General features: G+C 36.6%; 1 protein-coding gene and 1 long non-coding RNA gene across 2 annotated transcripts; one reads left to right on the top strand and one right to left on the bottom strand.

The window, feature by feature from the left end:
* Nucleotides 1-9,131: 9,131 nt before the first annotated feature.
* Nucleotides 9,132-11,244, bottom strand: LOC149678574 (uncharacterized). Its single transcript, XR_016366096.1, has 2 exons — nucleotides 9,697-11,244; nucleotides 9,132-9,596 (listed from the first exon to the last, which is right to left on the bottom strand). It is a non-coding gene; the product is annotated as an uncharacterized LOC149678574 (long non-coding RNA).
* A 123-nt stretch (nucleotides 11,245-11,367) lies between these two features.
* On the top strand, nucleotides 11,368-12,270 carry LOC149678573 (uncharacterized). Its single transcript, XM_089836516.1, has 3 exons — nucleotides 11,368-11,527; nucleotides 11,596-11,988; nucleotides 12,051-12,270. Exons 1-3 carry the CDS (start codon nucleotides 11,489-11,491, stop codon nucleotides 12,189-12,191), a joined length of 573 nt encoding a protein of 190 aa, XP_089692642.1. The 5' UTR covers nucleotides 11,368-11,488; the 3' UTR covers nucleotides 12,192-12,270.
* Nucleotides 12,271-26,911: the final 14,641 nt, after the last annotated feature.

Here is a 26,911-nt window from a genome sequence, read left to right as displayed (position 1 = left end):
CAACGATATTAATGTTTTAGAAATAAACCACCGACGATTGCAAGGTCATTGCAGAATTTTAGAAGCGCTATTATCATCTTTGCAAAATAATTGTCATCGCCAAGACAGTTTACTCGAGTTATTCGAAATCGTTTACCGTGGAGTCTCGTCGATGGTTAATGAGATGGAAGATGCTCTGCTAAGTAATGAAAACATAGATGAACCATACATGTGCCCCATTCTCTGCCAAGGCTCTGCATGAAGACCTAGTTATAATTTAACTAGAGAACAGATAGTCTTTTGTAGGGACACACTTCAGTTTTCTTGGGTTACGACAGCTTCGTTTTTAGGTATAAGCACAAGAACACTGTTGCGCCATCGTTCAAATCTTGGTATTGTGAATGAACGAACTGAACCTTTTAATGACTTTCAACTGGACAGCCATATTATTACCATTTTGAATTGTAACCCTAACATTGGATAAACATATGTTATAGGGGGTCTCAGAAGCTTGGGAATAAGAGTTCCGAGATGGAGAGTTTGTGAAAGGTTAAATTTACTTGATCCAGTCGGCAGAGCTTTGAGACAAAGACACCCAATAACGAGAAGGCAATACAACGTTCGATGTGCCAACGCTCTTTGGTACGTTCATGAAACTTATTTTACCTAGTTTAGATATCCCTGTGTGCAACAGCTGAAGTTCCATCTGTATTCGGTTTGACACAAATAGCACACATAAACGGTTTTTAAACGTTACTTTGGGTGTCGAAAAGGTACTTGCCTACTATACTCCCCAAATAATTGGGGGGCAGTTTAGAAGCTTGGTCTAATGTATAGAGACCCCGAGAATTCCATAGACGATTGTTGGAATACTATAGTCGATGAACGGTTTAGCTCACCACAAAATTTAAATTACCCGTCAAATCGCATTATCCCTTACAAATGTTAATATTACTGATCTTTTTTCAATAGGCACATGGACAGTAATCATAAATTAATAGCTTGGAGGCTCGTTTTCCACGGTTGTGCTGATGGGTATAGTAGATATTTAATTTATCTTCAATGTCTATCAAACAACAGAGCAGACAGCGTTTTAAGGCTTTTCAACGATGGAGTTCAAGGTTATGGCCTTCCACAACGTGTTCGAGGAGATAAAGGTTCCGAAAATGTCGATGTCGCAAGGTACATGCTTCTTAATAGAGGCCTTAACCGCAGTAGTTTTATTACTGGTCTATCTGTTTACAATCAACGCATAGAACGCTTGTGGAGAGAAGTAAATCGCCTCGTCTCTTCTCATTTTAGAAATATTTTCTTGCATATGCAAGATCAAGGGGTATTAGACCCAGATAACGAAATGCATTTGTACGCTCTACATTTAGTTTTTGTACCAAGAATTAGAGAATCTTGCCAATCACTCATGAACTCCTGGAACCACCAATCCCTTAGCACAGAAAATTCCCATTCTCCAATACAATTATGGACTATGTCTCGAATGAATTCAATAGAGTTAGAAACCGAAAATAATGAATACGAAAATGACCCTGTTCTTTATGGGGTAGAAGACATAATTCATATACCGATGGAAACTGATAACACTGTTCTTGTAGATGAGTGCCAATTTTTTCCTGGTAATGAAGTACACGATGAGATAATTAATTTAATTGAATCTGCTGTCAATGATGATAGCCATGGAGTTAATGTTTATGCTAGCATTATAACTCTTTTATCATTCCGTGGGTTTGTTAGTTTTACTAATGTGTCTTAATACCATAAAAATATCCCCTTCATTTAATTTACTTGTTTGTTTAAGACCGGGGAACAACAGAGTTACATTTAAATAACATAATTTGAAATTTGTATTATTTCTCTTTATTATTTTCAAAATAATGTAACTAGATACATATGTTAATAACCTAACAAGAAAATGTCTTCATGATAATTATAATGAAAAGTGTTAACTTAAACACATTTAAAATATAGAATATTCAACTTATCACTGATATCTTCCTTTTTAAAATCTTGATTACTCTTTATTTTAATAAAAGTTAACAGTTTTAGTATTTATTATTATAAATATTAAAATTCTGTTCCATGGTAAAACTTTATAAGAATTGATTTTAAAATAAGTGCTGCTACTTCATGGAGAATAGTTTATTTAAAACTAGAAATTAAAAATTATTTTCGGGAGCTTTCGAACCGTGGTTCTTCCTCAGCCGTACAAACTTAAAATGAATTAATTACATTTCTTTGTCAGCAAACAAAAAACAATATTACCCCATTTTTTTAAATTTAAACTCGGATGAATTTGTAACACAGATAAAAAAACAAAAATTAGATATGAATGATGAGATATGCAGTCTAGATGTAGTAAATTTATATGGTAGTGTACCAATCCCGTTAGCCTTAAATGTATTAAAAATCAAACTAAAAGCAGATTTAACTTTAAAAGAAAGAACCACATTAAGTATAGGAACGATCATAAAATTAGCAGAAATATGCTTATCAAGTACATATTTTTTGTTCGAGGACAATTATTATTCACAACAAAAAGGGCTGGCAATGGGAAACCCATTATCGGCACCTATAGCTAACTTAGTTATGGAACACGTGGAAGGGAGTATCTTACAAAAAACTAGTATTAAGGATTATATAAAACTATGGAGGAGATACATGGATGACATCTTTTTAATCAAAAGTAAAAATTTAGAAACCAGTAAATTATTAGATATAGTAAATAAAACGTTAGAAAATATACAATTCACATTTGAAGGAGAGGAGAATAGAAGTTTACCGTTCTTAGATATCTTAATTAAGCATAATAATGAAATATGTATATGCTCTATGTATCAAAAACCGACCCATGCAAAATCATTTTTAAATTTTAATTCGGCACATAACAAAAAAATTAAAATTGGTATTGTTAAATCCTTTAAGGATAGAATTGAACGTTTGTCAGATGAACCTTTAAAGGACAAGACTATGTTTAAGGGACAATTCATAAAAAGCGGATATCCCAAACAATTAGTTGATAGCATATTTAATAATCACGAAGTGAAAAATAATAGTACAAAAGAAAAACCGGAATTTGTTATATCACTACCTTATCTAGAAGGTATTACGGAAAAAACAATTAGGCAATTAAAAAAATATAATGTAACATTAGTAAGTAAAACAACCAACACCCTTAGAACAGAATTAGTAAAAAATAGACCTAAAATAGACAAACTAAAAAATACAGGGGTAGTTTACGAAATTAAATGTAAATGTAATGAGAAATATGTAGGCCAAACAAAAAGACGGTTAGGAAAAAGACGAACAGAACATAAAAATTGTGTAAAAAATGAAATAGAAAATAATGGATTGGCAATACATATTAAAAATAACAAGAAGCATGAAATAGATTGGGAATCGGTAGAGGTATTGTGTCAGGAGGTGGGGTGGTATAAGAGATGCTTTAAAGAAGCAGCGTACATAAGAGATAGGGGCAGCTTAAATTTAGACGAAGGAACAGTAAAAATAAACGCATGGGGGGCGTTTAAATTTAAAAAAATGGGGTAATATTGTTTTTTGTTTGCTGATAAAGAAATGTAATTAATTCATTTTAAGTTTGTACGGCTGAGGAAGAACCACGGTTCGAAAGCTCCCGAAAATAATTTTTAATTTCTAGTTTTAAATAAACTATTCTCCATGAAGTAGCAGCACTTATTTTAAAATCAATTCTTATTAGTATTTATTAATAACTTTTGAAGGCCATCACATAAAAATAAATGAAAAAAGAAAAACATAAAATAGTTTCAAATACATATTTTATATGGAAGCCAATAACGCTTTTAACGGATTTTTACCGTACTTATGGCCATACGTAATAGAAAGGTTTTAACGGATTTTTACCGTACTTATGGCCATACGTAATAGAAAGGTTAAGTGTTATCTTAACATATTTTGATGAATCTACTTATGGACGTATAACTATCTTTTAAGTAACAATCAGAACTTGATTATTACATATTTTGAAACGGTTTTAGCATTTAATAAAAAGTTTGAAAGCTATCAAAATAGGTAAAAATAATAATAATAAAAAAGGTAGAAAAGTCGCTCCAAATTATCATGGTATGCCAAAGCCGAAAGCGCTTTTTACGGCTTCGTCCATACTTTCACAGAAAGTCTCGTAGCTTTCATGAATAACAGGCAGATCAAGCCTAAGTGCACACGTACTTGCCATAGGAACAGAGCTTGCCTTTTTTTTAGCTTCAGGGGTATTTTCAGAAGGATGTAAAAAACCAATGGAAGGGGTTGCATTAAATCCTAATGGTGGTTTCGCATCGGCACCAGTTGAAAAAATCAACCATTCTTAGACAGTCGATTTCGTGGCTCCAGCTTCACATTCAAGAATGTGATCTCGGAAGTACGCCATAACATCCATTTCTAACGTGAACTTGCTCAAAGGTTCATCAGTGTAGGTCACGATGGAAAACAAATTTACGAACTCGAACGCTGATAAGTCATTATTTTGGTAACAAAATAATGGCTCGAACGCATCGATGTGTTTGCTCATAGCCTCATGTAGTCCGAGTGTTTTTGAGCCGTTGATGAAACACTGTCTAGCTTCGACAGTAGTCGTAAATACGCAAAAATGTAACAAAGCTTTCAATACGCGCTCTTTGTCTTCCATTTTCAGAATCGGTTTAGTACAGCCAGCAAGATATCGAAGATAGGAAATGTTTTAAGCAGCATCTTGCAACGACTCTAGATCTTCACTGTCCATAATGGCCTTCAACTTCCCTTTAATTTCGTAGTCTTCTACCTCATTTAGCGAAGGTTCCAAGTCTTTCACATCTTTAACCAGTGACTTGTAAGTTAATTTCGATAAGCTTTGGGGACCCGATCCTCCATGGACCAAGGAAACGGCGAAAGCTTGACCAGCGTAGAAATACATGTTTTGAGCTTGAGATGCAGTGTTTTGCAAAAGAATTCTAGCCTCGTTCGGGCCAGTGAAAACATGACTGTTAACCATTTCTGTTACCAACAGTCTTAGAAATTCTATTGTCGGTCCACCAGCATCGATAGTGCTAGTACCACGGTTGTTCAAGCAATCCGTAAAGCAGACTGACATTTTGAAAGTGGGATCGTAAACCTTTCTCTTAAAAGCTCTCAATGTACATTCCATGAATTTCTTGCGATTAATGGTTATACAGAAACGTTTATTTGGATCTATTTGTTCCGAAAGCTCTTTCAAAATTTCTTTTAAGTCGGCTGTCTCTTTAACGATTTCTGTATTCGAAACATCATCTGAAGGTATGTTATTTGGTTCGCTTTCCTCGATGATCTCGTTGAGTTTACTTGCATCCGCATAATCATCAATAGCATATGCCTCCAAAGTCTCATCATTAAACAGCCCCAAAAATTTAGCATACTGTGAAGTCTCCGAGTTGCATTGATTCTGGGTTTGGTTACTTGCAGATTGAAGTAAGCCATCACCACTGGACGATTGACTTAAGTAAAAGTTTGGTATACCAATTATTTATGAACTAGCTTCGGTTATTGGTGAAATAGTTGGTGTCTGGTCTAAAGTATAATCCACCGAAGGAACTGTTGCGGAATGGTTTTGGTCGTGAGACGAATTTCGACGTTTCTTGTGAGTTGGCAAAATATTTATTAGAGGCAATGAATCTTCGTCGCTTGATATATCTTGAACATATTCACTTTGTGTATCTTCTGAACTGTCAGATGGCAGTAGTTCTACGCTGGGTCTGACATAGAGAGGTTTCTGCCTCCAAATACGATGAATTTAGGGACGCGTTTAGTTCATCGCCTTCCACGTCTGCGTACACTAATGCACCACCACACGAATTGAGAAGCTCAATTCTAGAATGGATCAATGATGTAAAAATTTTGAGTCACTTTGCATTTGGCAATGAATTAAACGACAACTCACTTTATTCCATCGTCTATTTGATCCCTAAATGCTCGCCTTATCTCCCTTAGTACATCCATCTCGGTCCAACTCTTTTTGAAACTCCATAGAGTCACGAATAAATTTATTTTCGTGCAAAACATTTTTCTTCTTTCCTTTGGGGACAGTTACCGTGCTTGGTCCAATAAGCAGAATAACAGGCATTCGGAAAGTTGGATTGCTAGAGCCAGAACAGCCTTTAAATTGATCAGATCTATCAAAAGATAAAACCAATTAAGTAACGTGGAGAGGCTAGTAAGCTGTTTCGGTCTTTTTGAAGAAGTTATTGTTGCTACAGGGGAGGTTTAGCTTCATCAAATTATTACTTAATATTTTCAAACAAAATTTAAGTCTAAAATAATCATAAAGTTCAGTTGAGGTTTTCAAAGTCAAAAGGGATTACGAGTAAAGAAAAAAAACGGGTCTGATGTGTTTCATTACCAAATTAGAGAAGGGGTTACGTAATATGTAAACGACGCCTTAAACCGTTAAAATTTGTCATATACTACATTCCCCCGTTTTCCGTTGTAATGTTAAACTTGTATTGCTTACATTTAAGCTTAAAAAACATCCACGGTAATAATTTGAAGAAAGGTTTAGAATTAAAACTACAATTAAAAGCTTACTTGAATTTGGATCGCTTATTCCTGGTCATGCTAAGTTTAGGCTTGAAAACATTCCTCCTGAAACTTGGTTGAAAAAGGTTTCTAAGACCATCGTTTACATTGGAATTAAGATTGCAATGACTCGAACTCGCTGAATTACTAATTCCCGGCAAAACTGTGCACTGCGGTGGAATTTGTGTCGAAACAAGTGGTTGAAAGCTTGAGCCACTGTAGTTAGATTCTAATGCCTGGTTCCTCTGGGAGCTCGATAATTCAGAAGTAGTGGGTGGGGATAATCTGGTGCCTTGATGACTACGAGCATTTAACTGTGGACCACTGGTGAAGGCTGTACTGGTAGAGGGAGAATTTTGTTCCTGTCCAGATAAGTTTGGAACTGAATAACTTGGAAAATTTGGGCGAGTAGTTGTAGTAGACGATAGCGACCTGGGCATTGGCGAGATAGTGGCAGGAGAATGTTGTTGAGAGGTTGCCGCTTCATTTATAGATCTTACAAAATCCGGATTTCTGATAATGTTTTGCAGCGCGTCTAATGTTATTGCTCCAATATTACCACCCAATGAATTCCTATTTAAATTTTCTTCATCGGCCATTTTAATTGCCAAAATACTATTTTCAAAATGGCAACTAAAGATTTTTAATAACTCTATCCAAACTAGCCTGATTCCAAGCGCGACTCACCAAACAACAGAAAAAGACCGATTAAAGGGTCGGGAAAAACGATTTTGGGCTCTTTTACGACCGTGGGAAATTCCGTTCCGAGAAGGTCAAAGTAGACCCTTTCAGTCTAATAATAATATATTTCGATTACAAAACACTTACTTATAAGGGCAACAACCTCTGTAAGATTAAAAATATTTAATGGATTTACAGAGAAAATGCAACGTGATTATTAAATAAATAAACTTTATTTAAAACCAAAAGTTGTTACGTTTGAGCCACAATGCCGTTATATAGATACGAGCTATTTAGAATTGTATGAAAACCTCTTAGAATTCTATGAAAACCTCTTGGAATTATATGAAAACCTCTTGGAATTATATGAAAGCCTTTTAGAATTGTATGAAAACCTTTTAGAATTATATGAAAACCTTTTAGAATTATATGAAAACCTCTTGGAATTATATGAAAACCTTTTAGAATTATATGAAAACCTTTTAGAATTATATGAAAACCTTTTAGAATTATATGAAAACCTTTTAGAATTATATGAAAACCTATTAGAATTATATGAAAACCTATTAGAATTATATGAAAACCTTTTAGAATTATATGAAAACCTTTTAGAATTATATGAAAACCTCTTGGAATTATATGAAAGCCTTTTAGAATTATTTGAAAACCTTTTAGAATTATATGAAAACCTTTTAGAATTATATGAAAACCTTTTAGAATTACATAAAAACCTTTATTTACGAATTATGTCTCGAACGGCGCCCCATATTGTACGACGTGGACTGTTTTTGAAATCATGCGATGATGTGGCTTACGTGACGTCTAGGAGTTGTAAAATTATGCAACCAGGGGTTTGCGATTTACATATTCAACATATTTAAGGCAAAGTCTTAAAAAATCTCTTGTTTAGGAAAAAATAAACCTTGCAGTTTTATTTTTTGGTTTTAACTGGAGACAATTTTCCATGATTTATCAACTTATTTACAGTGTATAATACTCCATGAATGTTTTATCGAAGAATGCTCTAACCAATGATTTATTATTGTGCTCCTTGGGAAGTGGTTTTATCTACCTGGTCTGTTCTACTCTTTTGTAGGCGGTCCAGAGTTTTTTTCCTTCCATTTCTAAGTAGTGTTTAAACTCGTTTAGTTTTCTAATGCAGCTCTATAAAACTGCACTTCCTCAACTTCCCGAGCATTATTCCGTGTTTTCTGCGCATTTGGGTAAGTTTACATCTCAAACTTTGCTAACTTAGGCGATAGATCTTCCACCGGCGGTCTAACTGCGTACAAACCTAGTTCTTCTATATAGAAAATAATTTGTTAGAAAGTTTTCAAATCCAAGTGAAGTTCTTCGAAGAAATATGAAATAAATGTTTTTACGGAACTTGAAAGAGCGATTAGGTCCTGTTTATTACTTAGCTATTAAGAGTTGTTCAGGTGGGATACGCGTTCTAACCACATCTTTACGGGTCTCACCTGTTAGATTATCTAACCTGAATCTATCCTAAATATCTAAATCATACCAAATTAGTGCCTGCTCAGTCTCATTCTCAAAACGTATAGGGTCATTTATATTTGTGTGCACTTGATAGTGAACGGAGAGCTAATAAATGTATGATTTTCTAGATATACAAACATGTCGTTCCTTAAGACCGTCGTTCGTTCTTCCCTGATCCTTATGGTTGTGGTGTTTTACATTCTCAATCTGGTGCAAAACGTCAAATCGGACGAGGGTGAGTGCTATCTTATTTGATTTTAAATCATTCAGAATTGCAATTACATATTTATTTCGGATAATTGCGGTTACAAGTTCCATTAGTGCTTAGAAATATTTGAAGTAAAAAATAAGAACCTAGTTTATACCTTAAATATATCTTTAAATTACTTTTAATTCATAGCCTAGTTTTAGAAAAATATTCACTTTTATTTTTTGGGTGAAAATGATGTTATGTATAGATTGGATACTTTACATTTTATTTTGATTATTTATAATTCATAGTGTTTTAAAATAATGTTTTTTTCGTTTACTTTTGAAATCTCGTTAGGTATAGGTGGTATGCTTTCCAGTTTAGTTTTGATCTTTTATAATTTAATAGAGTAGATAGAAAATAATACTTCTATTAATTTGTGTTTACTTTTGAAATCGTATAGTAAGCTTTCCTGTTTAGTTTTGATTTTTTATAGTTACATTGAATAGTTAATAATATTTTTATTTTTGTTCACTTCTGAAATCGTGTTACGTATAGTGCGTAAGTTATCCTGCTTAATTTTGGCTATTTATCATTTCATTCAATTGTTTCAGAATAATACCTTTATCTTTCTTTAACTCTTAAAAATTGTGTTCTGTATAGCTGGTAAGCTTTCCTGCTCAATTTTTATTATTAATAATTATCATGATTAGTTAAGAATAATGATTCTATTTTCGTTCACTTTTGAAATCGTTTAATTTATAGCAGCAATTTACCTGTCAATGTGTTTTAATTTACTGTATTCTTATACAGATTTCTAGTATTATTATTCATATAAAAGAAGTCAACATTGCACCGGGGATATGGCACGACTTTAAGATTTGAAACAGACTGCCACAAAACATAAATAGTCGCTAAAATGTACGAACTCACATAGTTTGAAAAATATGACACTTTTGTGAAAATTAAAATGATTGTTTGACATAAATGGATTTTGGAATAATTTTGGTATTTTATGAGAAAAAAGTTTTAAATTGATAACTAACTGCTGCGTTTCAAACTAACCTGCTAATCTACGTTGGGTTAGGTTAGATTAGGTTTGCGTAGACTACGCTAGATAAACCAAGCTTAGGGTTGCTTAGATCTAGTTATAGTTGAGGTTATGTTACTCAAATCAATGAAAGCTTCGGAGGTTCGGTTAGCATGTACCAACAAAATTTAGATAGTCACAATAAAATTGTTCAATCATTGTTAAGTGCTGGTGCCTAACGCACTTTTCCTAAAACCAGTTGAATAGAAGCTCGGAATTTTGGGTTTGGATGTATGGGATTTCGGTCCAATGTGATGAAATCTTAAGCATATATAGCCATATTACGAAAAAAAACGCCTTAACCCTCACTATATGTGATAAGACTAAATTGAGAGACCCACGAAATTTATAAATAATAACTTATACGTTACTATTTGTCCAAATTTATGGTGTCACTCACCGTTGCGTACGATTCATTTCTATATTTCATTATCCTCAGGAAAAAGAATTACATGTACGCGTTATTGAAGAAATTGAGATGTAGGTCTAAATCAAAGTCCTGACTGGCTGATAATCAACGCCCAGGCCAATTTGCTTGCCCTAGCAGGCTGAAAATTTGCAGGAACGTTACTCATAAGTAGTATGCGCGTACCATGAAAGACGTTTCCAATCCACCGCCATCTTACTAAATGGCGTCCAGAAATGTAAAAAAAACTTCTCTACGCAACAAAGTCCGCGGGTTTCAACCGATTTCTCAAATATTTAGTACACTGGTTTCGTTTAACGTTTAACCATAAGTTTATCACGCATGATAAACTTATGCTTTAACCTATTTACAGGCTGAATGGTCTTAAATAAAAAGTAGGGATAGGAATTTCCTCAAAATAGCGCAAAACCTTTGAAATTAACCGACAAAACATACAACCGGGTTTTCTGTAATCCAGAGCAATAACCAATGAAAACCTTTTACTTAACCTCCGAAATATGTTTTTCTATAAATTTTTGGGAAGGTACAGTTGCCTGATTTTAGATGCATTGACTACGGAAGGGGTAACTTGGTAATTTTTCTTTCTATATAAACTATGACGTGGGAAAAATTCAATAGATTTATACACACCAAAAGAAATTTACCATGGTTTTTTCTTGTAAGTACCATAGCATTCTAAGCTAAGAAAATATCGCGTTTTTTTATACTGTGATAGTGATTGAAGCGTTGAAGCTCGAATAAATTTATGTTGAAAACCAATCGCGATTGTAGCTGGTAAGTATTCAAATCTTAATCTCAAGAGTTAAATATAAAGATATTTCATATTATCGCCATTGTGAAAATGATCTTGAACTCGCGGTCAAAGCTCTGTTAATGGGATCAAAATTTAATTTAAAGATTTATCTACACTTAACTGATTTTTTTTTAAAAACGGTATCTTGAAAAACGGCATTCAAAAAATGGTATAAATAGTCTTGTAAGGTGTTCCAATTCACTACACATCTCTTCTTTCTCCAGTTCTTCAAACTTCTAACACAATTTGCTCCTCAAAATGTTGAAAATTGTAATTGCCTTTGCTGTTGCCGCAGTGGTAAGACTTCTCTTTCAGAAATAAAATTAATTTTAAAGAAAAGATTAGTAAGACACATTCCACCTTAGTGCGCTGCCCAAAAGTCGTCCGACTTAGTCGGGGCAACGCAATGGGTTGAGTCTGCTGGTTCTGTGGAAATCCGTTCTCCCCTCCCGATGGAAGTTGCCCAAGAAGGAGGAGCTGTACTGACCGCCCATCTCGGATCAGAAACCATGGAATATCCTTCCCCCGCCTTGTTATCTAGCGCCCCACTCGTCCACTTGCCCAAGGGAGCCCAAGAAGTCGTTGACGTTCCCCACGCCGATATTCGCCTGCCCGGAAACTCTATCCAGAACAAGGACTTGCACTTGAACTTGCCAACTCCAGTTGTGGAAGCACCCAAGCCCATCTTCCAAGAAAAGGAAGTCCTGTTCCGTCTTCCCCAACCGGTCTTTTACATCCCCAAACCCGTTGTCCAACACGTAAAGATTTCATCTCAACTATCGTGATTTGACAGAGTTGAACAAATTTAAATACTTTTCAGAAACCCATCGTTTACAGAGTTCCCCACACTCTTCGCACCGTGACACCCCAAGTTAACCTCCGTGAATATCTCTTCAAGGTCCCAAGTGCCCAAATCACCGGAAAGAGTTCGTACACTCAAACCATTCCAAGTGGAATCTAATTTTTCTTCTAAAATAACTAATCATGCGAATTTATTGTGTAAATGAACAATGATTGAAATAAAAGTATAACATCCTCAATTTTAATTGCATTTTATCAGGAGTTCATAATAACCCGAAGTGCGAAACTGTTTAAAAAACCCGTAACAACAAAGTTTCGCCGTAAAGCTTAGCGGATTCATACACCGCTTAACTCCCAAAGAAATAGTTACCCCATTTTTTAGCGCCCACGAGCATTAACTTACACACTTCCGGTTTAGCACTATTTTTATCTTGTGATTTTGGGAGCGAAAATGGCTCACGTCTGCTTCTGTCGGAACGGCTAAGAAGTTGACTTTTAGTCGGGGTTTCTAGTTTTCTACAAAACATGTAATCGATCGTCAATAATGTTTTGTTGTGATATGTGTGAGTGAGAATTCCGTGGTTAAATTAAAATGGTTTGGACAAATTTATTCGCAGTATTTTTAATATAAGAATCGAAACGTGTTTCTACGTCCACCGTATCGCCATTTTTCATTTCGACGGAGATCCCAGCAAACGGAAGATTTGGAACGAAAACCAAGGAGAATAGATACCACTACAATATACTGTAAGGTTGTATGTCCATAAACAGGCTAATCCTTTCTATGGGCAACGACAGAATCTTGTTGTTCGCGATTTTTACCATTAGCTCTCCTGATTATATTGATAAAAATAATAGGGGTGTGCGAATACCACTTTTTGGGTATCGAACCGGTTACCGAATACCAAAAAATTTTCCTTATCAAATACCGAATCGAATAGTTTATTCCAAATCGAATACCGAATAGTTAGGCCTTGGTAATTTTTTTACTAACCGGTTATTAGCGAATAGTTAAGCTTAGTATTCGCGAATAGTTAATGCAATTCAAGGATCAAAACATTTAGAAACTCCTAAATTTCAAAATACCTCTCCTCATTGGTGGCCAAGTATTTCATAAATTTTTCTTAGGCACTTGCCGGTAGTTTTTGATGGGAGACAAATAAAATTGGGTTCGTATTTTTTAAAAAAGGTGGGTCTCTCCAGTGCCAAGGACCTAAATTTATGGTAGTCGAACTCAAACCGAATAGTCAGTTCGGTATTCGATATTCGTATCAAATAGTGAAAATGGGCTTATCGAATACCGGATCGAATTATTCGGTTCGGTATTCGATCGAATTATTCGATTGAAACGGTGAACCAGAAAAATAATGTAAAGAGGCTCACATTTTACGGAGTGTTACAAGTTCACTTCATTACTTCAGGAGACCGATGTTTTAGCTAAAAATATTGTAACATTTTGGAAATCCTAAACGAAAGTTGATTGCTCTGGCTTGAGCTTTATTGACCTGCTGTGGCAAAATCCCATGTTTCGCTGCAAATAGTCTTGCTTTATTTTTCTAAATAATCTATTTTATCCTACAGGTAAAGTTCGGTGTGCGACAGGATTTGAAAAGACTGGGTATGACTTCAGTTAGCAATTTAACGCTTCGTTTAATGCTAGATACTTGAAAGATTTAGTAGCCTTACCATAAGTTTATAAGATGTGTTCCATTATAAGTATAGCATTACCCATACTTTTTAATTCTAGAAAGCTAGCTCGAGAACGAGGCGAGAATTGATTACACCCGGTTTTGCAGTCCATCTTCCTATTTAGTCTGTGCTAAACCTTTGACACCGCCTCAACAGGCGTCGCTTTACAAGTATCTATGACGTTTCATCTACGTCACTTCATGACAACCTCTCAGTAACACTCATCTTACTGAGTTTAAATATTGGGGATTTTCTTAATTGATTTACAATCGATTCTGGTGCGACAAATGCATTAGATTTTCAGATTTCAAAAATATCAGTCAAAATCTTGCTCGAAATGTAAATTCTCAGTTAAAATCCCGAAATATCTCAAGATCTTGAAATCTTGGACACAAAATCATGTGTCTTATTAATTTTTATTTGTAAACTTAATCAGAATACGTCAATTACAAAACCACACATGCTAAACTAAATGAAAACCTAGTTGAACGACCGGCTTTATTGTTTGTCAGAGTTAATCAAAACTCTGCACTGTTTTTCTGCTCAAATCTTGTTATTCCAAAATAATCCAACTACGACGAAGTTTAATAAAATATTAAAGTTCCGGGAACAAACGCAATTTTGCGTGCGAAAGGGGTTGGACTCCTCCGTGCATTTTATACCTGATTATGTATCACAAAATATTATTTTGATTCCAGCTATTCTAAATTTATAATTATAATTGCCCAAGGTTTTCATGATACCAATTAAAAGATAAATATTTTAGCTGTCGTTAAAAATGTCTACTGTTCCTCCAATTTCATTCTAAAAACTTACTGTACTTATAATACCAATACAAAACAACCTAACCCCAACCTAATTCTAATTTAAACTAAAAATAATTTAAATACATTAGTGTTGTCCAGCAATAAATACACCTTATATCCTTTAAACAATATCTAATATTTTTAAAAATTATTATTTTTCGATCTAATCTTTATTAAGCAAAAGGTTTGTTATAAAAAATTTAAAATAATGTTTATTATCGATTTTGTCATGTTTAATGTTACTGATAAACGTTGCCAATGCAAATGTTAATCAGGTATTGCTAGAAGTGAAAGTTACACAGTTTAGTTGAGTACCCAACCTCTCAGCTTTAACCCAGTTTTGTCATGCGTTATAACGAAAATATTTTTACTAAAGCGACGCTGCTCATTCCCAAGACTAAAGCCCAAGAGTAATTTTATAAAACTTTTGATTTCCTGGTTAATATACGAATTTTCATTGCTTGGCTGAAAAATGAAGGTGCTAACATTGGGCTATATCGAGGTATGAAAAACTATTTACTTCTAAACTATCACCATTGTAATTCTGTTTGATCCTGATCCTCAATGGTGGGTCCGCGCCCTAAAAATTATCATGAATCTATACAACCATAAATTTACACCGGTTTTACATGTCGATATGATTTGGGTGTTGGCTGACGCATTTGAGTAGTTCAAAAAGCCAATCTTATGGCATGATGAGGGCGCTTACGGCTTCCGGTGGTGAAAGCGTACCAGCAGCGCGCGCCTGATGGTATCTTGACATGTGCAGGGAGATAAGTTGATTTTCATATGAAGAACATCATAATATCAAATAATATGTAATTCAATGTCAGGGGTGGCGATAATATACAGGGTGTTTGTGAAAAGTCCATCAATAATGAAAGGGCGTATTTATTGGGCCATTTTGAGTCGAAAATGTTCTATGACATTTTGCCGTCCGAGCCACGGTTTTCGAGTTATGATTTGAATATTTTAGGGATGACCCCTTCATTAAATTAGCGCTGTCTTTCAATTTCTTAATTAAATTTAAGGGGTCATCCGTAAATTACTCCAATCATAACTTGAAAACAGTGGCCCGGACGGAAAAATGCCATTGAACATTTTCGACTCAAAATGGCCCAATAAACACGCCCTTTCATTATTGATGGACCTTTCAGAAACACCCTGTATAACGAATTGTAAAAAGCAATTTCAAACAAGCGCGAGTGATATCTTTTCCCAGAAATCAAATAATGTTAGCGAAGTCTTAAGCCTTGGCTTTTAATAACCGGCTGTCACGGCTAACTCGGCTTAGAGCCTCTACTTTAAATTTCCTTGGTTCAAACAGTGAGCATATATAAAGAGAGTCAAAGAGGGGAGATAATTATAACGGCACAGTCCGATATCTCTCTCACGCTCACCTACCTCTGCGCACAGCCGAGAAGCCAGACGTCACGTTATCCATTAAGAAGGAAATTCAAAAAGGGTAAGTAAGAAACGACGGTTAGAAGCTCACGACAGAGATCAGTGTGGTTAAAGGGGCTAACCGGACCTTTCCCAATGTAAGTCTGCCTTCATTTCCTCTTATCGCCACTGTTTCTATTTTGGCGCTGCTGTCGGGCAAATGTCTCAAAGCTTTATATCCCTACTCCAACAGATCCGTTGGATATTGAAAAGATGGCGCCACCATAGACCAATTTACTACTTTTGGAAATTAGTGTCCCAACCCCAATAAAAAGTAGTACCCGGGAAAGGTCCGGTTAGCCCCTTTAACTGAAGACTCGGCCGGATACTGGTCAAAAACAAACTTCTCTGTTTTTTTCTCTCTTCTGTGCCGATTGCGCATGTGCGGACTTCTGATACTCGATACCGGTTTTGAAGGGGGGGGGGCTGGAGGAATTTGATCTCTTCGAGTCTCCTTCTCGTGCATGCTCAATGGTCCAAACTTGTCAAAGAAACTTCCACCACTTGACTTGTGTGGTCTTTATCTACGTCCCAACCAAATCTTACCCAGAGCTTAGACGGGGTATATTGCAGATATATATTCATGGTTGTACAGATTCGTAATATCATAAATACTATTACTCTTAAGTAATCCTGTTCATTAACATAAATACTACTAGGCCTATTTATCAAAGTTACAAATCTAATAGAATTCACAGTATGGTGTAACTTGACTGATTTAGGGAACTAATCTTGTGGAATCGGGGAGATGTATCTACGAAGCGTGTTCGAGATTATATTCCAGAGTTTTGAACAGATCTTCTGTCTTGAAAGAAATCGAAGTGGAAAAAGCAACAAGCGATAACCTGGTAAAATGAAGGGTTCTTTATTTTTCCCTAATAGGTAACCGACAGGGATAGATGTAATTTTAGAAGTAGGAATGGAGAACAGAGTAATCTGGGTGCGCGTTAAAGTCCCGGACCCCCTTCCCCGTCACAGGGGGGGGGGGTATGAAAGGAAGAGGTGGGTCTTAGCGACAGCGGTAAAAAGAAATTACGTAGTTTTCGCCGTCCCCAACGTCATCAAAACGTAGTTTAAGTGAGCCAATAAAATAACTAAAAATCCTCGTTACGTGTTGAAGGGAGGGTCTCTATACTGCGCTATGAGTCAGACTGAAGTAAATACTAACCGTTCTTCATTCCTGCTTCTAAAATTACATCTATCCCTGGTTTGGGTGAAAGCATGCTGCCTCCTAGCGGTGGTTTTTGGCAAGACGGAAAATACTCCAATGGTGGCCTAGCCCCTGTGTGTTTAGAAGTTTCAAAACCACCATTGGTCGACTAATTTAATTTTATTGGTTTAAGGGGATTGATTTATTGTTCGTGCCCTTCGATGTGACTGTTGGTCTTCAAAACTTTCTGTTTTACGAGTTATCATCTTGGTTTGAAACTGGCAAATCCATAATTGTTTCAAAGCCTCCCGTAAAATACACTTCTACTAACGTCTCAAACGCACTAAAGATTGAGAATCATGTTAGTAACCAATTTATTATTGGCGGTTTAGGTAGAAAATCGAGATTGATTTTAAAACAATTATAACAGTTTAATCTTTAATCTCGTTTTCAGGTCTCTGTACTTCTTTTCTTCTCAATTGTTGTTGTTGTTTTAGTTCAATGTACAATTCTTCGTGTTCTTTTCAAGAAGACTTCATCCTTTTTCGAAATATTTTCCGCACATTTGAGACCTTTCGTCAATCAAGGTAAATTAAGTGTCAAGTTTTAAATTCATTTGTTGTCATGCTGGTTCATTCTATCTTATTAAAGTTCTTGGAACAACTTTTCTTGTACGCAGGATTGTCTTTAAATTGCTTTCCTTTACGAGAATCTGCAAAAATAATGCTGTCTTTTTATCTCGTATTCGCATTCGTTGTGTCCATTTACATAACGAGTAACTGCAAATCCAAGTTCACAGATTCTGGTTACATTAAGATTGACACTTTTGCTCAGTTACTGCAAGATACTACTGTGGAACCTCGTGTACTTCTTTCAAGTAACGAACACGTACTAATAATGAAAAAGGTAAGTGATATTTATTTATCTTACAGAGCTCTATCAGGGATTGAAGTAATTTTAGAAGTAGGAATGGAGAACGGTTAGTATTTACTTCAGTCCAACTCAGAACCCAGTATAGAGCCCTCCCACCAACACGTAACGAGAAGTTAAAAAAAATTTTAAATAATCTTATTGGCTCACTTAAACTACGTTTTTACGACGTTGCTAACAGGGACGGCGAAAAATACGTAATTCCTTTATACCTCTGTCGCTATGACCCGCCTCTTCTTTCGTACCTTCCCCACGTCCTGGGGAAGGGGGTCCGGGACTTTGACGCGCAGAGATCACTCCGTTCTCCATACCTACTTCTAAAATTACATCTATCCCTGATTATATCATAAGTTTATAAGCTATGTTCCATACGTATGGCACTTCATATGCTTCGGAATGCTAGAGACTTATTGCGAGCAAGTTCAAGAACGACGCGAGAATTGACTACACGCGGCTTTGCAGTCCATCTTCCTATTTAGCCTGTTCTAACCCTTTGACAGCGCCTCACCATGCGTAGCTTTACAAGAATCTATGACGTTTTACCTACATCACATCATGACAAGCTCTCAGTAATCAGAGACAAACTTAATGGAACATGTCTTACGAACTTATGGTTTTATGTAAAACCCTTGTTTTCAAAGATGATTTTGGTTGCTTTGAAATCTTAGAATATGTGGGTCTATGAAAAAATATTTTACAGGCAGAGACGGATGACATTATGAAACGCTTGTTGGAAAGGTTGACTGAGACAAATGGTCTTCGGGAAATTGTCAATATGTTGGCCGAAGGGACCATATTCAATGAAATACTGGAAGGAAAGAAGGCCTTAATCATTAGTGAGCTTTTGATGATCGGTTCAGCTCCTTTTGCGTTTAGCAGTCTGAAAGATGATTTAATTGAAAAAAGCTTCTATTTTGGGCAAGAATCTCTCAGCTCATCTGTTGTTGCACTGCCACTTAATCGAACTCTACCACCAAGTGACAAAGAGCTGATAAACCGAGCGTGAGTTTGTTTTGTTTATAAGCCATAACATCTTAGATGTTTGTGTTGAAGTAAAACTATCCATAATTAGTCGATGAATAACAGCACATTGTTATAATCTATAGTGGTTTTACATAGTTACCCTTGCAACTGCAATGAGGAAATAGAATTTCAATCTATAGCGTCGTGGACTCGTGGTTCTTGATTCCACATTTTTCTTCGGAAAACTACTAAATTATAGAATCAATCGGGGTCAAATAACCAAGATTTGTGAACATGTGTGTAATGTGAAAATATTAAAAAAGAGACCTTGTTTGAAATGTGTCACTAAACAAGACTGACATTTTAAACACGTGTCAATGGGTATTCCTTAAAAGTTTACTTAAAATAAATTTAATACAGCAATAATCATCATGAACGTAATTAAAGAGAACCCAGGAAACTTAGTTTATGTCGAAATTTAAAAACGTGACATTTAAGATCTTGTAAAATAATACTATTGCTTTACAGAATTTTGAAACAAGTGGAGTCCCGCGCTGAGTATAAATGTATCATGAGCAACAATTTCCTAATGCAAAAGAAAACTTGGCAGCCGGATATGGAGTCGTCCCAGGATCCGTTGAAATTAGATGATGTTGGAGCTGTATTCCTGCTTTGGACATTTGGCAACGGTTTGGCACTAGTTCTTTCGTTGATGGAAGTTTTGTCTACTTTCCGTTGCCAACTTTCTGCGAGGCGATTTAATACGAGTTTCATATAGATGCTTTGAAATTATCACCAAACTCTGTTCAAAAAACTACAGGAATGGAGGTCGCAACCAACATTTCTTTCTCAGTTATAACAGTTATTACAAGGAACTGCTAAAAGAATTATTTTTCTAAACTACGAGATAGTTGCAATTCATTCGAGATTTAACAGTAAACTTCAAGTTCACCACCTCGGTCATCTTTAAATTGTCTCTAGAAATTAACGAAAAATTCATAACTTAAATATATGTATGTACCTTCATCTTCACTTAAATCTTTATTGCCTTAACAGCTTTTCTTAATTTCGACGTAATTTATGAAGGAATATTTTATTATCTTTTTCGTAAAATATAGAAATGCTTGTTGCAGATCGATCAATAATAAAGGTACATCATAAGTTTATAAGGTATGTCCCATAAGTATGACACTAGCTATACTTCGTAATGCTAGAGACTTAGTGAGAGCAGGAGTTCATAATAACGGGAAAGTACGAAACTGGTTAAAAAGCCCGTAACAACAAAGTTTCGCCGTAAATCTCAGCGGATTCATACACCGCTTAACTCCCAAAGAAATAGTTACCCCATTTTTAGCGCCCACGCGCATTAACTTACACACTTCCGGTTTAGCACTATTTTTATTTTGTGATTTTGGGAGCGAAAATGGCTCACGTCGGCCTCTGACGGAACGGTGTAAATTAAGCCTTGGCTAAGAAGTTGGCTTTTAGTCGGCGTTTCTAGTTTTCTACAAAACATTTAAACGATCGTCAATAATGTTTTGTTGTGATATGTGTGAGTGAGAATTCCGTGGTTAAATTAAAACGGTTTGGACAAATTTATTCAGAGTATCTTTAATATAAGAATTGCAACGTTTTTCTACGTCCACTATATCGCCATTTTTCTTTTCGACGGAGATCCCAGCCAACGGAAGTTTTGGAACGAAAACCAAGGACCATAGATACCACTACGATATACTGTAAGGTTGTATGCCCATAAACAGGCTAATCCTTTCTATGCGCAACGACAGAATCTTGTTCGCGATTTTTACCATTAGCTCTATGGCCAGTTTCATACTCCCCCCCCCGAAGGGGGGTTATTATGAACTCCTGATAGCATCAATGTAAGGTCGTAGCTTTCGTATAATTTTGTATAAATTTGTATAATTCTGTGTAATTTTGTATTATTTGTATTTTGTATAATTTTCATTTCTGTGTATAATCCCGCGAGATGTAAACCAACTTTTATTATGCACAATAAACTCCTTTTTCATTCATTGTGATATAAATATTAAGCTCTGGTATTAGGGATCAGTTTTTCTTATACTTCAAAGCGATCGTCTGGCGTTTGGTAAAATGGACCATCAGACCACGTGACATGTGTAAATTGGTTATCAGTAGACAAGAAATAGGCTTTAGATAAGACTATGTAAATAAGATGATGAGATGTTTGCTTATAAACCTCAAGTATCTAAAATATCATTCATTTCCCAGTCGGCCTTCAAGGAGAAAACTTCGTGTTTAAGGGCTTTTTCGTATCAGACATTCGGTTTTCGGATCAGGGTTGCGCTGAGAAATGTCAGCGCCAAGGGTCTGTCTTGGTAAAAAACGTTCAATGAAAAGAAATTAAATATAAATATCTTCTGTCGAAAAAAGAGAGTTATGGACGTCTGATCCAAGACACGTCAAAGAGAAAACAACCAAGACCCTTCTGATTGACATATTACATTGTTATCACCGCAACGATATATACAGTAACAAAACGCACCGACTTCGTAGGATATCAGGTAAAGGATAGTTGAACTGTCTGATCTAAGATCTCAAGTTCCAGTCTAATTTCTCCTCAACCACCAAACTACAATTAAATTTTGGGACATATCATTTTGTTACTAAAGCTAAGTAAAGCTAAAAACATCCCGCTTTGGTAAATTGAAGTTCAATTTATCACGCAAGTAATCCAGTGGTGTGGTGGCGCAGTAGGTAGCGTACCTGCAACCCGCACCACAAACCCCGGTTCGAATCCCGGCGAGGTAAGTGATATTTATGCGAATATAGTGATTCTTTTAAATGTTACATAGCGCTTTGGTATATTGAAGTTCAATTTATCACGCTCAATATGTCAGTGGTGTGGTGGCGCAGTAGGTAGCGTACATGTAACCCACACCAAAAACCCCGGTTCGAATCCTGCCGAGGAAAGCGCTCTTTATGTGAAAGTCTTGGCTATTTTAAATGTTACATCGCGCTTTGGTAAATTGAAGTTCAATTTATCACGCAAGTTACTCCAGTGGTGTGGTGGCGCAGTTGGTAGCGTCGTCAATATACACACCACGGTCCCGGGTTCGAACCCCGGTGAAGGCGAGAGCCTTCGAGAAAACAAAAACAAAATCTGACTGAGATGAGTTGGCGCCATCTCGAAATCCTGCCTAAACATGGGAAGTCAGAAAACGGGGGGGTGGGGCCCCCCCCGGCATTTTTTTCGGTGAATTTCAATTTTGTTTTTTGTATTTGTTTTTGTTTACTAACTAAAAGTTTGGCGGTGGTAGGTTGCTAGTAACTTAACACCGCCAAACTTTAGTTAGTAAACAAAAACAAATACAAAAAACAAAATTGAAATTCACCGAAAAAAATGCCGGGGGGGGGCCCCACCCCCCCGTTTTCTGACTTCCCATGTTTAGGCAGGATTACGAGATGGCGCCAACTCATCTCAGTCAGATTTTGTTTTTGTTTCCTCGAAGGCTCTCGCCTTCACCGGGGTTCGAACCCGGGACCGTGGTGTGTATATTGACGACGCTACCAACTGCGCCACCACACCACTGGAATTATTAGTGTGATAAATTGAACTTCAATATACCAAAGCGGGATGTTCCATTTAAAATAGCCAAGACTTTCACATAAAGAGCGCTTTCCTCGGCAGGATTCGAACCGGGGTTTTTGGTGTGGGTTACATGTACGCTACCTACTGCGCCACCACACCACTGACATATTGAGCGTGATAAATTGAACTTCAATATACCAAAGCGCGATGTAACATTTAAAAGAACCACTATATTCGCATAAATATCACTTACCTCGCCGGGATTCGAACCGGGGTTTGTGGTGCGGCTTGCAGGTACGCTACCCACTGCACCACCACACCACTGGAGTAACTTGCGTGATAAATTGAACTTCAATTTACCAAAGCGGGATGTTTTTAGCTTTACTTAGCTTTAGTAACAAAATGATATGTCCCAAAATTTAATTGTAGTTTGGTGGTTGAGGAGAAATTAGACTGGAACTTGAGATCTTAGATCAGACAGTTCAACTATCCTTTACCTGATATCCTACGAAGTCGGTGCGTTTTGTTACTGTATATATCGTTGCGGTGATAACAATGTAATATGTCAATCAGAAGGGTCTTGGTTGTTTTCTCTTTGACGTGTCTTGGATCAGACGTCCATAACTCTCTTTTTCGACAGAAGATATTTATATTTAATTTCTTTTCATTGAACGTTTTTTACCAAGACAGACCCTTGGCGCTGACATTTCTCAGCGCAACCCTGATACGAAAAAGCCCTTAAACACGAAGTTTTCTCCTTGAAGGCCGACTGGGAAATGAATGATATTTTAGATACTTGAGCGTTTATAAGCAAACATCTCATCATCTTATTTACATAGTCTTATCTAAAGCCTATTTCTTGTCTACTGATAACCAATTTACACATGTCACGTGGTCTGATGGTCCATTTTACCAAACGCCTGACGAGCACGGACCATGGTTGAATCTGAGCCATTTTGCATAAGATTCGGGCTTCCTTTAAATGGCATATCTCATTACAACCACTTTGAAAACCAACCGGAATCTGTTGGAAAAGTACCTGAAATCATTTGGATAAGCGACTTTAAACACTTGACAAACTCAGAACTATCAATTCTCATAGCCCGTAATTTTAAATTTAAAAGTTTCCCGCTTAAACACTATGAAGATTTACGTATGTAATCAATATATGAAGAGCGTAATTTGGGATTCAATCTGATAATAAGAAAACTCATACGAATTTTAAGAAAAATATCGTACACTGGTGTATTGCGGGTACAGGTTCTACAGGGGAGTATAGGAAATGCATTATAAATCTTTCCCCTACAGTTCGGCTTAAGGGAACTTATTAAAATTTCGACATTGGCCCCCCAGCCTTTCACAAACGTTCGTACGCCAGTCGTTTCATCGAGACTCTAAACAGGCATCGTCTTATTTTTCTCCTTCAAGGAGAAAAGTATTTGTCTGCTTATTCTACATCTTTGAACTTGATGGAATGACCTCCCTTACGGATAGCGACTAGATAACCTCGCGCCTGTACAGTTTTAACCTATTATTTGACTTTCTCTGAATAAACCAAAATTATTGCTAAACTCGCCTATTTACTCACGTTTGTTTAGAAAATAATACATAAAAAAGATATTTAACTGGACTATTCCGGCGGCAAGATGCGGAATTCAAATCTATCCCCCTTGAATCTTACAACATATAATCTATAGTTTTCAAGACATTACTCTCTCTTCCTGATACTGTAACAACTTAAGCTCTAAACCAGAATTTTAAGGTAAACCTTGATTTCCGACTAATAATTCCCACTGAATTTTTATAAAGATTCAAGCTATAATTTATTTTTCATCTGTTGGGCTCCCTCGTGGCTTGAAGGAGGGAGGAATGGAGTGGAAACCCCCATACCTATAGCGTTGCCTCTGTACCCCCACCTACGGCACCGTAGTCCTCCCAGCATCCTCAGCGGTAAGGTAGGGTCGTACCGGACGAAATTGTAAAGGACGCTCCCTCTATCTTAAAAATAGAAGCTAGTTCTCGTACATATAAAATGGCGCTACGCGGCAGCACTTGGCAATCGCCTATCGAAGGATAGGGGCGTGCGTGAGGTACACTGGGAGAGATACGGTGCCGCAGGTCGCCCTTCATCATTTCCAATCCATTTCACCTCCCTTATCCTTGGTTACGAAAATACATCGCCGGAAACAGTTGCCATGCTATAATTCTATCAATTTCTGTGCGCGGAATCTGGCAGCCCTGAGCTAGGGAAATTTTGGGTCAAAAAGGGAAATTTTAAGGGTTGGAAAGGGAAATTCCATTTTTCCCACCTGGCATCACTGCGGAGAGACCGAGTTATCCGCTGACTTCTCGGCTGTGCGCGTGAGAGAGAGATCGGGATGAGCCGTTAATAGTTACCTTGCTCCTTCCCTCTTTGACCTTTGTTGTTATACGCGTTCACTGCCGAATCCGAAAAAGGTTTTATAAACCAAATGAACCATGCTGTCATAAACCTATTTTTCAATTAGTATTACGGATGGGTGTCATCCAAAATAGGAATTTGACGCAATTTTTGACCTATTGACGCTACTCGGTCCTTAGATACATAAAAAATTACGATAAAGGAAAAAGTTGAATATTAAATCGGGTGGGGTGGCGTAGCGGTTAGCGCTTTCGCCTCGCAGCAAGAGGATCCCGGGTTCGATCCCGGACTGTGGCACCGGGTGAAAATCTGGGAACAAATCCTTCTGCGTTGAGTTTGCAAGTTCTCTCCCCGCTTGTTAAAATGAGTTTTCCTCCGCGGTCTAACCCGGTTTCTCCTTTCCATAAAAACTTGCAGAGGTTAACGGTAATAGTTAGTATAGGGCGCTGTAGGTTAGCTGTAGCATAGGGGCTAGCCACCACCCCTCTATGCATTGTAAAGGGAGCCACCTGGAAACAAGCCAAAGGCTTAGTGTGGAAATCCCTTCTTAGACAAAGCTTAGGTTATTATTAAATCGACTAATACAATTCCATGTGTTCCAGGTAGTTGATATGATCTACTTGCTTGTCGATATGAATATTGGTCTTGAACGCTTTGTTTTTATCGAGAGTTCATCTTGGTTTGAAACTGGCAAAAGCGTCATTGTTACGAAACCCCCCAATAAATACACTGCTACTAACGTTTCAAGTGCACTAAAGATACAAAATCAGGTTAGCAACGGTTTTGTAAACTATATTTTCTCGAGCCTTGATTAATATTCGATGGAGTGCATGGACCACCAAAAACCTCGTGCTATTTCTATGGGACGCTAAGCCTAAAATCTTTAAATTTTTCGTTTAATATTACGGAAGGGTGTCAGGCCATATCTACAAGCCCAAGCATGAGCACATGTGATTCAGAATTGAGTTCCTAATCACCACATCATTCTAATTTTCACGTTCAATTTCGTTCTCAGGTTACTGTTCTTCTTTGCTAACAGTGGCGTCGCTAGGCCTTTTTTGGGGGGGCTATAGCCCCCCCAAATTCCAAACTTAGCCCCCCCCCCCCAAAATAATCCGTAAACCCTACCAAAAAATTGTTCTTAGCAACCCAAAATTCTATAGCAATATATAAAAAATTATAATGATAGATTCGTTAAGTTTCATCTACGCAGAGATGAATTTCAATATCAAACAGTACAATTTTGAAGAGAAAAACAAATGGTAGTAAAATGTTTCATGTTCTTTCGAAGGGAGCCCCAATAATGTGGACTAAAAGCTAACCAAAACTAAATATAAACTTAAAACGAGTGAAAATCCTTCATAATCGGTTCCGTAGTCTTTATCAATAAAAGGTTGTATATCTTTAAAATACGAATAATTTCACGGATAGTTTTAAAGGTCTACACATTTTCCAATGAACCCATTATGCAATTTTTTTTATTAAGTTCTTATAATATCTAGTTTGCCCAGATTTAGCCCCCCCAAATTTCAAACCCTAGCGACGCTACTGCTTTGCTTCACCATTTTTGTTGTTGTCTTAGTTCATTGTACAATTATTCGCGTTCTCTTCAAGAAGACCTCGTCCATTTTAACATTTTGTGGTATATTGTCTGCACATCTAAGACCCTTCCTTAATCAAGGTAGTTTACATTCCGGATTGTGGTCGATTCTCGTGTTTGTGGTTTTTGAGTTTTATTAAATGACACAGGATTACCTTTAAATTGGGTACAACCACGGGAATCGGCAAGAATAATGCTGTCATTCTATCTCGTATTCACATTCGTTGTATCCATTTACATAACGAGTAACTGCAAATTCAAGTTTACAGATTCTGGTTACATTAGGATTGACACTTTTGCTCAGTTACTGCAACATCCTTTAATGGA

Source organism: Phalangium opilio, unplaced genomic scaffold (genome assembly GCF_054372755.1).
Source record: "Phalangium opilio isolate 3A_F unplaced genomic scaffold, DU_Popi_V2 ptg000042l_1, whole genome shotgun sequence".
Lineage (NCBI taxonomy): Eukaryota > Metazoa > Arthropoda > Arachnida > Opiliones > Phalangiidae > Phalangium > Phalangium opilio.
This window is presented reverse-complemented; position numbering and strand designations above follow the sequence as displayed.

Coding starts and splice junctions, on each gene's coding strand:
- LOC149678573 (XM_089836516.1), top strand. CDS start 11,489: ATGTTGAAAATTGTAATTGCCTTTGCTGTTGCCGCAGTG. Junction 11,528..11,595: donor CCTTTGCTGTTGCCGCAGTG/GTAAGACTTCTC, acceptor ATTCCACCTTAG/TGCGCTGCCCAAAAGTCGTC. Junction 11,989..12,050: donor CCAAACCCGTTGTCCAACAC/GTAAAGATTTCA, acceptor AATACTTTTCAG/AAACCCATCGTTTACAGAGT.